Source organism: Artibeus jamaicensis, unplaced genomic scaffold (genome assembly GCF_021234435.1).
Source record: "Artibeus jamaicensis isolate MK-2021 breed Jamaican fruit bat unplaced genomic scaffold, CSHL_Jam_final contig_519, whole genome shotgun sequence".
Taxonomy (NCBI): domain Eukaryota; kingdom Metazoa; phylum Chordata; class Mammalia; order Chiroptera; family Phyllostomidae; genus Artibeus; species Artibeus jamaicensis.
In genome coordinates this window covers 43,290,532-43,304,810 of record NW_026521871.1, presented here as the reverse complement: position 1 = coordinate 43,304,810, position 14,279 = coordinate 43,290,532, and the positions used below count along the sequence as shown (strand labels likewise).

General features: G+C 43.6%; 1 protein-coding gene across 1 annotated transcript in view; it reads left to right on the top strand.

The window, feature by feature from the left end:
* The first annotated feature begins 7,283 nt into the window (after nt 1–7,283).
* GADL1 (glutamate decarboxylase like 1) overlaps nt 7,284–14,279 on the top strand; it is a 162,960-nt gene continuing 155,964 nt past the window's right edge. Inside the window, exon 1 of the mRNA XM_053668954.1 lies at nt 7,284–7,402. Coding sequence (XP_053524929.1) covers nt 7,366–7,402 — 37 coding nt within the window. The 5' untranslated portion in view covers nt 7,284–7,365. The remainder of the gene's footprint in view (nt 7,403–14,279) is intronic.

Genomic DNA, 14,279 nt, shown 5'->3' with positions numbered 1-14,279 from the left:
CCAGGCTTCTCCTCCATCTTGATCCTCCCAAGTGTGGGCAGGGCTGGGAGTGAGGGGAAGATCATGGCCATGTTTGGAGGAGTGATGATGGCCCGGGAGGTGACTTGAGGGGATGTCTCATGGGGAACGTAGTGTTTGAAGGTGTGGCCACGGGGAGCAGGGGAGAGCCCTTCCTGCCCTGACCCCAGGATGCTTATTAAACCCTAGTTGGCAGATGCGGCCTTCCCTGGGACCCACTGAAACAGAATCTCTGGAATTGAGGCCACCAAGCCACAGCACACCTGGTGAGCTTAATTCTACAGAACGATGACTCTGGAAGTTCTGTCCTTGTGCCCATTCTGCACCAGAATTACCTGGGAAGAGGAGGTACTGGTCTAAAATGCCGATTTTGGGGCCCTGCTTCACACCAACTTCATCAGAACCTCTGGAGTTGCAGCAGTGGAATTAGGTATTTGAACAAGTACTCCAGGTGACTTGTGAGCAAACTGTAAACTGTCGTGACAGAAGGCATGAAATAAAAACCAATAAATGTCCACATTTCTTTTGCATTTCCAATGTTCTAGGTTGTTGTGCTTTGCATGTGCGAACTCAGAGACTCCTCACCAGTACCCCTTTGAAGTGGGCACTATCATTCCCATTTTTCAGAAGAGGAAATGAGGCGCAGAGAGATTGAATACATTTCCCAAGATCACATTCCTGGTTGGTGGCATGATGAGAACCGAACTCAGACAATTTGGTTTCAGATACTTCAGAGCCTTTTCCACATGGTGGTGCCCAGGGGCACTGGCCTAAAATTCATGTTCTGGGCTCCATCTCTCAGAGATTCTGACTTGGTGAGTACTGGTTAGCCTGCTGGAGCTTAAGCATCCCACGGGGGCTCTCCCTGCTCGCCATCACTCCTCTGCCATCACTCCTCCAAACATGGCTGTGGTCTTCCCCTCACTCCCAGCCAACAGCCTCATCTGGAGCATGACCCACCCAGAATCCCCTCTTCTATGTCGCCAGCCTGTCTCTTTTTGCCAGGTCCTTCCCTGTACCGACAAATATGTCTAAGACATCCCCTGCCCTCCCAAAAAAAGACAAAGCTGAAACAACACAACCATAGGTGACCTTATGCCTCTAGCCCAGCTCTCTCCTTAGCTTTCACTTCAAACTTTTAAAAGTAATAGTACACTTCTGCCATCTTTATTTCCACAGACCCTCTGGTCACTCCTCTGCCTGCACATTCGGGGCCTAGTCACCATCATCTCCTTGATGTGGCTCTAACCAAGTCTGATGGCCTCTTAAAAGCACGGTCCCATATGTCATGTCCTCTGCAGAGCACAGCGGGGCTGACCACTTCTCGATTCTTCCCTCCTTCTCAGCTTCTGTTGCTCCAGTCTTTACCTTTGCATTTCTCCAGTGGTCTTTTCTTTCTCTTATTGCTGGGTTCTATTCTGTTTGCTCCTTAAATTCAGGGACTCTCTAAGGTTCTGTCCTAGATATTCTTTTCTCTGTTTCTGGCGATGTCAGCCTTTCATGTGGCCTCAGCGGTCATTTGTGAAATCTCTCAGCTAGGACCTCGTTCTCATTCACTTTGAGACTCTAGCACCTTATTTTTAAGCATCTTTCGATACATCTACTCAAAGGACTCACAGTTATTTCACACTTATTCCAAGCAACTCATTTATGTATCCTCCCCAAGCATACTTTTAGCTCTTTATTTTTTAATTTCTGCAGATAGTTTTATTATCTACTCGATCTCTGAAGTTAGAAAGTTGAGTCATCTTCCACTCCTATCTCACCTCCACATTATATGCAAGTCTTGAACTTTCTAGAAAATGCCCTGCGACTGCCTTACTCAGTTCAGGTTTGCAAATGGCCTCAGAACTAGACTGTCTGCAGTCCCTCTTGCTTAGTCTAACTGTAATATGTGGGTAGGCTTGACTTCCAAAGAAACAAAATCAATGGTATCATATCTCTGTTGAGTCCATATTGAACCCACAGGCTCACGTCTGAACACCTTGACTTGAACACTTTACTTCACCCCATCTTGATTCTTAGATTCTCACCCCTCTGTTTTTGCCATTGGAAACTTCTGATGGCCATTTTTTCTTTTCTTCATTTGATAAACGCAACCTCATTTTGCAAGCCCAGTGGAATGCTGTCTTCTCTGGGAAGCCCCAGTTTCTCCAAGCAGGGACTAAGTTACTTGTGCTTTGGCTGCTTCAGGAGTTGAAATGCCGCTCTGCAATAGCAGTCACACAATGTGTCCTAATTATCTTTGTACACATCTGTCTCCATCCCTCAGCTAGAAGCACCGTAGAGCAAAGACCACTGATTCGCCTTATCTGTCTTTGTAGACTCAGAGCCTGCAGATGGTAGATACTAAGCGTTTCTCTAACAGAAGGCAATTGCTCCCTGGCACTCAGAGTGCAATCAATGTCACAGTTACTTATTTCCTAAGGTCTATTCAATTTGGCCCCAGCACTCACTTGCCAGGTTTTTTAGGCATTTTCTAGCATGGGGTTCTTATGTCTTAGAAAACTACAAAATTGGTGATGGGAGATGGTCCTCAATATAGCTCATGGGGGCATTGCTGATCTGGCAAAATAAAATAATTGGAGGTCAGCTTCCAATGGAAGAGTCAGGACTGTCCAGAGTAGGCCATCTACACCCACTCATAGGGACGCCTACACTGCCAGCCCCTTTTGAAGCCTGCCTATCTCCATGGCCCAGGACCCGGGCCAGGACCCAGTTACCGCAACCATCTGAAACTCTGACCTGCCCTCCTCCAGGCTTGGGGAGTCCCTGGCCCCATCTCCTTCTACTCTCAAAGGTCACATTCTCTGTCTTCTTTGTTTCTCCAGATAAGTAGACTAGTTGCTTGTTGGTCTAGATCAGGCACCACCAATCACATGCTGGCACGTACCAGAAAGTGGGCTGTGCCAGGAGACTGAGGAAGAGGATGAAGGGCCAGGGCTGCTTCTCAGTTTCAGCTGATGGACACCATGCAGGAAGGCAGGCCCGCTGTGGCCAAGAGATTCTGATTCTTTGACAGATGCTGGGAATGGGATTTTTATGAGAAATAGTTTGGTAATTAAATTTAAAAAATCAATGTGAAGTCAAATAAAACCTCTTTGTAGGCCACATTCAGCCAGTGTCTGGGCAGGTTGTGTCCTAGACCGAGGCCTTTCTGCCACTGTGCTGGCCCACCCCTTCTGCAGCAAATTCTCATCTGTCCTGGGAAAGGCGAGAGAACCGCTTACTCTCTCTTGCTGGAGGATGGAGAACCTAGTTGTGGCTGCTTTTGCTTTTGCTTTTTGTTGTTGTTGTTGGTAGCAATGGTGGGAGTGTTCTCAATTTTCCCATGGTGCACTACAGAAGCAAAACCAAAAAACATAAAAAATAGGAACTAGTTAATTTCTTAATAAGTCACCTCATAATGTGTGGTTATCATGGCAGAATGGTTTATTTAGGATAGCCCAAAGTTGTACCCTTTCTTCTAGGGACCACTCTGTGTTTTAATAGTGACCTTCTATAGCAGTGTGTTTTAAGCTATCTGGGGAAGGACATTTTTTTAAAACCCAGTCATAAATGAATTGTAAAATATGATAATAACAAATTATGAGAAAAGTGAAATAAAAAGACAGGCATAATGCAAGCCCAATCGTATTTTTCTATTATTAGATACCACAGACAAAATCTGTCTGTCAGGTTACTGTAAAGCAGTGGTTCTCAACCTGAAACATCTTGTCTATGGGGACAGTGGTCAATGTCTGGAGACGTTTCTGGTTGTCAAAACTGGCAGGAGGATGCTGCTGGCACCTAGTGGGTAGATGCCAGGGATGCTGCTCCATGTGCTACAATGCACAGAACAGCCCCCCACAATAGTCACCAGGTCCACGGTGTCCATGTGTCTCTAGCAGAGGTTCCAAATGACTTTCTCATTTTCTGTGTTTAACTTTTTGTTGATTAGTTATGCACACTTCCCAGACCAGCCATGGTCTGCCAGTCACACTCCAAGAAGTAACATTCCAGAGGAACTGCCTCGTGTTTTCTGATCAGACCTAAGGCGTGAGCCCACGGTGGGATTTCTAGACAGCTTAGTGGATTTATCCAGAGGTCCTAATAGTGAGTGGGGGGCAGTCACACTGCTTACAACATAGACATGCCTTTCTTGAAATGACATAGGTAACCATGGTGTGAGTCCCCTGGTATACAGTTATGAGCGCCGAGGTGTATCTCTAAACAACATAGGAGAAGGAATGCAGAAGTCCAGTACCATCATGTACTTCACTGACACAACCCCCTCCTTCCTCTTGGATATAACTTTTTAATCAATATAGCAGGATTTTCCAAATTAATCACTAGTTTCTCATGACTAATCATTTGTGCTTATTAAAAAATAGACTTCAGGTTTCCACCTAAGACCTAGGAATTGGAGAGAAAGTGCTAAAAATCTGTATTTTTAGTAACTGCCCTAGATGAGTCTACTGATTAGAAAGATGTAGAAAACGCTAAGAGAAGGGACACCTCATTAGCCATTCTCCTGCCATTTCTGAGTCTGGTCACGACCCGAATCCTGTTGATGTGTTCATTTAACAACTCTGTATTCAGCGTCTGGTCCATGCCTAATGCTGTTCTGAGTGGTGGCTTCAGCAATGGAAAAGGCAGTCAGGGGCCCCTACCCACACTCAGCTTTTACACACACCCCCATTTGTATCACCTATCTGTCCCTCCTCCCAGTCCTTACTTTCCCTGTCCTGGTGGCAGCAATTGTCATCTCTCACCTTGATTATCGAGACTGGTATCTTCGGCTCTGGTTGCACCCAGTGGCCACCCCTGCCTCTGACTGTCTTCCAAATGCTACTGCCTCTCTCCATCGGTCCCCAGATTAAAACCCTTCATTGGTTCTTCACTGCCTATGAGAGAAAGTCTAAGCTTCTAAACGTGGTCTGCAGGTCTTTCACAACCTGGGACCTGTTCCCTTCCCTTCCCTTATCTCTGGACATTCCCAGATCCCACTTCACCCCTTCCAAGAAGCATTTACCCAATTATCAATGCTGGACCAGATGCTAACACTTTGCCCATGTTGGTCCCTCTGCCTAGACTGTTGGTATTCTACCTCATTTCCTCAGCCCTATCAATATTATAAACTTGAGTTCATTTTCCAAATATTTGTACTCTCCAAGGACCTATTTTTCTGAAAGGTTTTTGGTGAAAAGCTCTGAGTACAGATTGTGGAAAGTATCTTTGCTAGTCTGTGTTATCCAGGATAGAAATTAGGTACAGGGTTTATGCTTATAGACAGCTGCACTCCAGTCGTGCGTCTGAAACTCCTCACCTCCGTGTCTGCAGACAGTTCACTTAAAATGAGCCTCTGTTTGTCCGTCTATAAAAAGAGGAGACTAATAATTCTTATGATAAGGATTCTAGGAGGAAATGTATGAAAAGCAGTTGGCAGAGGGCTTAGTTGACAATACATTGTTAAAAATGATAGGAACTATCATTAGTGGAGATTGTCACTTCTGGTTGAAAACATTTCTTAATCCTTCAAAAAGAATTAGCCATTCCCTCAACTGTGGATCATCAATGCCCCATGCATTTCATGGAGCAAAAAATATCTAAGAAAGGTTAGCTGGCTCTCATCCTGTATCTCTCAACTACACTAAGGTATTTGGAGGGAAATTTTTACTTTAAATTCTTAGTAAGTACCCAGGGGAAGTGCTCAATAATTGAAGAATAAAAGCAAGAAAGAATATAACAGAATGCCTTTGTTTAGGAATAAATATGGAAGTTGAGATAAGCCAGTGAGAGGTGAGCTTGTAGAACAGTTTTTGGTTTTCAATCCAAGAAATTTTGAATGGCATTTCTCCTGGTTGGGGTAGGGAGGGGAGGGAGCAGGAGTGTCATTCCTTGTCATTTCTGCAATACACTTTGGTCCCAGCTGGCCCTGGTTATTAGTCTCACACAGGGAGATATATAATTTACCAGAGCTCACATTAGTCACTGTTCTGATCTGGAGCTGAAAGGATTCCCTTGTTATAGTGCTAAAAAAATAGAAACAAAATGAAAAAAAAATGGTATTTTTAAAGAGAGTTACCAAAGATTAACTCCTGACATTCTTATTTATGCTTTCATCACTAGACAGATCTCAGTCCTTTATCAGGTGAAACTGGATAAGAAAGAGTAGATGGGGAGGGGGCTCAGGAACTTCATAAAACCTATCTGTGGGGTCTTAATGTTAATATTTTAATAGCTGCAGTTGTAGGCATATTCGGAACAATGAGTTCTGATTTGGGAGGACAAGTCTGTACTGTTGCCACTGGTAGGGCTTTTAATGATGCTGCCAGAGGAACTAAGTCGCTTGCTAAGGAATGAGGCCAGGCTGTGTGCACAAGTAAACCAGGATTTTCCTCCCAGCCTGTTGAAGGATCTGGATTACACACGCAGTTCCCTAATGCAGTTGTCATAAATGTGCTTTGAGGTGGCATTAGCTGATCGCTCCCATTGTATCAACAGCTGAGTTCAAAGCTCCTAAGGGAGTTTAACTTTAAACATAAGGCTTGTTGGAGGAATGACAAAAAAGCAGCATTCACTAATTACATTTAAATTTACAATAGGACCATGGCTAACACCCAATTTCCCCTGGCTTGCTGGAAAACAGTGTTGAGACAATTTTAGTCTAAATTCCAAGCACATATGTCACCTTTCTAATTCACCACCTCTTTTGCTTATTACTTCCAGGCAACACGGTGCTTACCCCTTTCCCTTCTCCAGACTTGGAATTATGCAGAGGCAAATCTGGAAAAGGAATTGGCTTGTAGAACTCTTAAATGTCAAGGCAGTACTGAATGAATAGGTAGCGGATCCTGTTCACCTCAGATACCCTAACAGAGATTCCCTGGGCAGGCATTATATTCAGCTTAGGGCTTATGAGGGTAGATCAGCCCCTGCGAGGCACTTACTCCAAAAAACAAACAAACAAACAAACAAACAAAAAACCCCCCTGGATGCTGGGAAGGTCACAGGCGGAGGCTCCCTCACCTGCTTCCCCTCCCCCACCCCCGCCCCGCCCCGCCCCGCGCATTTCCTACCTATTCCTACCCAGGCAAATTACCCGGCCCTGGGTCAAGTCAGTGGCACGCAGCCAGTTTCATGCCAAGTATTAATAGAGAGCTGCGGTCCTCAAGAGGCTGGCACTGGAACTTCGCTTGGCAAGGTGAAAGCAGCACCCAGCGCGCGTCCCGGCCCCTCCCCTTGCAGTGGCGGCTGCCAGGTTCACCTGCGGGTCCCGGAGGGGGGCGCTGCCTCAGCAACCGCAGCCGCTGCCTAGACTACAGGAGCCGCGCCCAGGGGGCAGCCCGGAGTCGGGGAGCAGCGATGAGCAGCGACTCGGACCCTGAGTGCCCAGTTGACGGTAACCACTCTCCCGGCGAGGCCGCGTCTTTAGTCTTTAACCTCCCCCAATGCGGATTTAATTTCCCGGCTACTGGTTGACCTGGGGACAAGTTATTTCCCTGTAAAGCGGCTGGGATGGGTAGGAAGTCCCCTTCATGGGTTTTTGCACCCTTTTGTGCATCTTTTAAGGTTATTTTTTTAAGAATTAAACAAGTTATATGAAGAACGGAAAATCGCTCTAGAAACAAACAGACGCGCTCTGTGTTTGTTAAAACACCTGTTAGGGTTTTGCTGATTGGTGCCCCGCGGCGGGTATTCTTAGACACAGTGGAAGCAACTTCCCTGAAAGAAAGATGACTTTGCTTCTGCTCTGGGGCGAGCCCAGCATTCCTTTGCTCCTCCCACCTCCACCCACAATTTTACAAACAGGCGTTTAAAGAGGCCACCTTGATCTTACAGAGTGAGTGATGGCCTAATGTACAACTGCGGATTGAAGTTGGGAGGTGGGGAAGTGGAACGTTATTTGTTTAAAGAAGGGATGACGACAGCGGAACTCCTCAAACTGACTTTATAACTCAGGCGTCCTTAGACCTGCTGTAAAATAATGGTCACTAGCTTTTGTGAGGGTCTCAGATTCCTTCGAACGTGTGATAGATGGGATACCCCCAACCCCTTTCCCATTCAAATGCACCTATAGTACACGTTTGGATGTTTGCCGAAGATTTCAAGCTGACCCCTCCAGTGCCTGTGTGTACCTCCGTTTAAGAACCCCTGCTTGGATAGTTGTTATTTTTAACAACTCCAAGCATTTTTACTTACTAGGTCGTTGTTGATCTTTGGGGAGGAGTGCCCCTCTAAGAATAACTCCTCTTTTACATCAGTAGCTCTTTCAGACTGTACTGAACACAGCTCAAGGAATATTGACACTCTGGGGGATTGGGCTCAACAGGTGTGTTGGGGGTCAGGTGCTCTGGCTTGGCTTCCCTGCGCATCTGTGGTTTGCACGGCAGGGAATCTGTGCGGGAGTTGGCAAGGCAAGAACCATGGTGGTTCAAGAAACAGTTCATTTGTTCCTTTTATAGTCCCAAGGAGTGTTCCCACCATAAGTGCCCTGGATTCCCTTTAAAACTATTCTTTTGCAAGTTGCATTGTTACTGTTTTCATTACAGGGCATAAAGTACTGGCACTTTCAACTACTGAAGCTAATTGTAAAACTATTACTTATGTGTTCTTAGAGTCAGCACACATCTGGCTATTTGAGAGGTGATAGAGAAGCATAGATTAGATTGTTGATTTAAAAAGTTCCTAATAACGTGTCAGGCTTCCTTATTTGAGGCAAGAATGGGCAGATTAGTTATATCTAATTACCTGCAGTTTTGTTTGCTTCGTTTTTCATCTTAATTTCTGTTTTAAAGTCACATACCCATTAGAACTCTAGTACACACTTGTGTTTTAAAGTATCTGTTCTTCCTAAAGCAAGTAAGTGTCCTTGTTGCCAGGCATGTCTGTAGTTTTTGAGGACTTCAATAGTTGCCCTATATGAATAATGAAGTGGGAAATGTAACCTTAAATCTGAATTCCAGGAGCTACTGGAAGGCTTTCGCTGCTGCTATTCTTGAGCAGATGATAAGTCAATAACATGTCTAATAACCCCTAATTGTGCCAAATGTTTGCTATGACATCTTAAAAGATAGATATATATATATATGTATATGTATATCTTTTGTACATAAATAAATATATATGTCAGACTTCTTTATATATATATATATATATATATATATATATAGCAGACTTAGTAGATTCCTACGTATAGGTGAAAAGACCATGCAAGGTGGCATTTGATGAGTATGTTAAATGATATGCTGAACTCTAATATAGAATATCTGTTACAGACTTCACATAGAGGTGGTAGCATGTCACAGGGAGTTCTGTTGCAGCTAAAGAATGTTGCTTCTGCCCCTTATGCTTGGATACAGTTTATGGTCTTGCTGCAGTACATCCAAGAAAAGTTTAGGCAATTAATGACGCCAGATTTAGATTTTAAATCCACCAAAATAAATAATTCTTTGCACTCTTAATATTTTTCTTTGTGGTTTGAAATAATAACATAAAGCATCCACATAAATTGGTGGGCAAAGCCATTGTTTTCATTTTATTCGGCTTTGATGCTTGTCGAAACAATTAAACTAGAAGCAAATTTCAAGTTTTAATAGAGGGAGTCTTTTTTTTTATGGTGTTGAAAAGCTGACTTTTACATACTGTTTTTTATGCCCTGTATATTATACTAAAATTAATATCATGACATTCAGGAACAAAATGTCTGCACAATTTTTTTGCCCCATTTTTATCTTTCAGTTTTCTTTCTCCCTCTAACTTTTCCAATTTTTATTTAGTCTTTTTTATTATCACTTCACTGAAGCCCAGTGCAGGCCCAATTCACTGCCCACGGAGCATCCCTCACTTAGGATGGCGGTGGCAACATCTGTTCAACACCGCTCTCTGCTCCGCTGAGCTTCAGCCGGTCTCCCGACTCTCCCTAACCGCCCATCTCTAACAAGTCAGTGGGAGGGGAACTATTATTGTCTACTCTTTTAATTTTTTAAAGAAAACAAAGTCTCTGAGGGGGCGACTGTTAGCTCTGAACATGTAACCCAGGTGCTCTGAGTCCAGAGCCCACACACCGAACACCTAACTCCTGCTGCGCTATAGTGCTAATGTCCGCAGGTCACCTTCAGCGGCGTCCTTCACCTGCCCGTGCTGGGGCCACAGGAAAAACACTGAGAGGACCCTGAAGAGTGGCTCTAAGCTCACTGAAGTGACAGCAGTGTTCTTTCCTCTTCCTTTTGGGTGGGAAAGGTGGGAGGAAAGATGGTCAGTGTTTAAAGGCTCCTCCTAATGGCAGGCCTGGATGGTGCCAGGATAGGGACCTCCGCTGTGTCCCTGGGGCAGCAACCCCCTGAGTGCTGAGAATGAAAGGCAGTTTGGCCTTTCTGAGGCCAAAGGCAAAGGGCAGGATGTTCCACCACACACTTTCTCTAATAGCCCTTCTTTCAGAGCAGGTTTACCAGTGGTCACGTTTTTCTTAGGTCACTAGAGATGAGTTCATTTTAGGAGGAGGCAGAGCCACTGAGGACCACAGCTCTGCTCTGTGGGCACCTGTGGGGACAAATGGAAGGGAAGAATGCACAGCGTTCTGCTGCCTAGAGCGTCCTCCTACTGGGTTCTCTGGATGTATAATCTATCCTCTGCCAGTCTCAGTTTCTTCACCTGTAAAGTAGGGATGAAAACATCCACTGTTTCAAATTATTGTGAGGATTAGGAATAATATACAGCATCATAATGTACTATCTGGCAGGTAGTAGGCTCCCATAAATAAATTTACTATATTCTGAAAATTGGATGCAGAGGTTAATAAGGTAATTGGAATAACTAATTTGTGTCTCCTAATTGTTTTGTATATGCTTTTGAGGTGCTTCAAGGTGGCTACTGTTGAGTATCCTTTCTTTGTTTGCAGAAGTAGCTCCAGAACAAAGTAGGGTGGTTTCTTCCTTTTTCTTTAATCACCATTCTTGGGAGTTAATATGTGAATAAGTAAGTAACTTAACCGACCACTTCCGCCAAGATGGAGGCATAGGTGGAAGCATTGCATCTTCTCACACAACCAAGTTTAAAAACAACAAAGTTTTAGCAATAAAAATGCAGCCAAAACACAGAAAATTGAACTACACGGAAGTCTGACAACAACGAACCCTTCAGCCAAACCAGCAGCAGAGTGGGGTCAGGCAGGAAAGATCCATTGGACCAACTGGGGCGCGCAACCCAGGCACACAACCCAGGGTGCCGGCAGCCGTAGGCGGATCCCAGGTGTGGAGTAGCGGGCAGACCCATTGAGGGCGCAAGGCGGTGGACTCACTGAGGGCTGACCACAGTCACACATTCGAGCGCAGATAAACCGGTGAAGGAGCGAAGCAGTGAGAGAGACTGTGCAGGCCCCAGTAGTGGAAAGTGGCAGAGGGGACCACCATTGTTCCTCTCTGACCCCGCCCCCACATACAGTGTCACAAACCAGTGACCTGGGTGGCCCCGCCCTGGTGAACACCTCCTCATACGTAACAGGCACGAACAGATCAAAACATGACTCAAGAAAAACTCAGAGCCCCAGAGCCCATAAATCTAAGTGATGAAGAAATAGCCAAACTCTCAGATGCACAGTTGAAAACACTGGTGATCAGGATGCTCACAGAACTGGTTGATTTTAGTCACAAATTAGAGGAACATATGAAGGCTAAACTAATTGAAATGAGTGGAAGTGCACAAGAAACCAATAGTAATGGAAAGGAAACTAGGACTCAAATCAAAGGAGTGGGCCAGAAAGAGGAAAAAAATGACCAAACAGAAAAGGATGAAGAAACAAGAATTCAACAAAATGAGGAGAGGCTTAGGAACCTCCAGGACATCTTTGAACATTCCAACATCCAAATTATAGGGGTACCAGAAGGGGAAGGGGAAGAGGAACACCCACGAGTGGAAAATTTATTTGAACAAATAATAAAGGAGAATTTCCCCAATCTGGCAAAGGAAATAGACTTCCAGGAAATCCAGGAAGCTCAGAGAGTCCCAAAGAAGTTGAACCCAAGAAGAAACACACCAAGGCACATCATCATTACATTAGCCAAGATTAAAATGAAGGAGAGAATTCTAGAAGCAGCAAGAGATAAGGGGACAGTCACCTACAAAGGAGTTCCCATCAGACTGTCAGCAGATTTCTCAAAAGAGACCTTACAGGCAAGAAGGGGCTGGAAAGAGGTATTCCATATCATGAAAACCAAAGACCTACATCCAAGATTGCTCTATCCAGCAAAGCTTTCATTTAGAATGGAAGGACAGATAAAGTGCTTCTTAGATAAGATCAAATTCAAGGAGTTCATCATCACCAAGCCCTTATTATATGAAATGTTAAAGGGTCTTACCTAAGAAAAAAGATAAAAAAGATGAACAGTGAAAGGACAGCAAACTCACAGTTATTAACAACCACACCTAAAACAAAAACAAACTAAGAGGACAGCTAGATGAGGAGCAGAATCACAGAAATGAAGATCACATGGAGGGTTAGCCACAGGGGAGTGGGAGGAGGAGAAGGGGGGAGAAGGTACAGAAAATAAGTAGCATAGATGGTAGGTAGAAAATAGGGGGAGAGGGCAAGAATAGTATGGGAAATATAGAATCTAAAGAACTTGAGAGACGTGGTCATAAATTGAAGGGGGGGAATGGTGGGGGAGAGATGTGCAGGGTGGAGGGGAATGAAGGGGGGAAATAGAACTGTAATGACATAATCAATAAAATATATTTAAAAAAGTAACTGTTAACCTTATATATAAATATATAAGGTTAGTATAGGAGTCTGGCACAAATAATGCCCCTTTTTATTATAACATCTTTTATTACAAAATCATAGGCATGTCATTCTGTAACATAACAATACCACACTCAAGCACACCATATGGCATTTTAGGTGAAATGTTCAAATTAAAACTATAAAGTATTACATACATACTATTACCCTACCAACCACACTCAAGCAGGCCTTACTTCTGTCGGAACCTGTACTGGGCAGGAATTTTAATGTTTCTTTTATGCCATCTCCAGGAACACCACAATCATGTTTTCTTTCTAATTTCTCACAGCTTCTTCCATGTTCTGTCTGAGAAGAGGCTATCCCAGGGTTCTCTCCCCAGCATTGCCAGTAACACCACCATTCCCTTCCATGTGGGAAACTCCTTTTGATCTTGAAGGTAATCCCTGCCCCATTTTTGAGGTTTTTTTCCCCTCACAGACACTGTTATCCCTTCCCCGTTATCCAGCATTGCTATACTTCTCTAGAAGTGCCAGTCTCTTGATTTAAGGATGGCACCCCATGCTGTCCCATTGTAGTAGAATAGATACGGAAAAGGAAAAATGCTGGAAAGAAAACTATCTTAGAAATAGAATTCCCCCCTGACACTCATGGATTCTCACACAGCCCCTTTCTCTCCCCATTTCTGCTTTTCCTTCCCTTTGAATTTCAGACAATTCCTGAGACTGAAGTTCTATGATGGGTGGTTTTGTTTTGTATCCATTATACTTCTTTTCGGGTTATGAAGGATTGATTATATGGAGCACCCCCCAGATGAAGAGTCATCATTTTGCCCTCATCCTGGGGGCACACGTCCTAGGTGCCCCATTCCAATTATAGCTTGGTTTGGGGAGTATTTATTTACTTGCATTTTTTATAGTTTAACTACCTAAGTATGCATTTCTAGACATAATAATTTAGTGTTACCTATTTTAAAAAGTTGTGATTTTCAAGAATATATAGATTTACCCTCCTGTCCTTTTTTTATTCTTATAATTTATTTGTTAAAGAATCTGGGCCACTTGACCTATAGAATCCTCCACAAACTGAATTTTGCTGCTTTTGTGCTCTTGGTTCAACATTTCTTGAAGATTGCCTTCTTTTGAACCTCACTGGATAGCATCCAGCCCTTCCACTTGTCTAAGTACATTTCTTAGTCTTATCTTTAAATTCTAGAAACAACCATGAAACCATTTTATCTATTAGGCTTTTTATTATTAGACAGTAAATCACTGAGATTCTTATATTCATCTCATTTCCTACAGTAACTTCATTAAGCATTATAATGAGTTGGTTGAAAATCGATACTCTCATCTGCCAATTAGTTCAAATACTAGTAATTTAGGAGTGTTATGGGGAAATTTTGGAAACTTAATATTCTGAGCCCTTTTTAAGATCTGTTTTCAGAATTTTTAAATATTTTCTTCTATTTTACTTTTGGTCTCTTAATTAATTTTCAGGTGACTATTTTTCTCTACTCTTACTAGTTGGAGTGCAATAA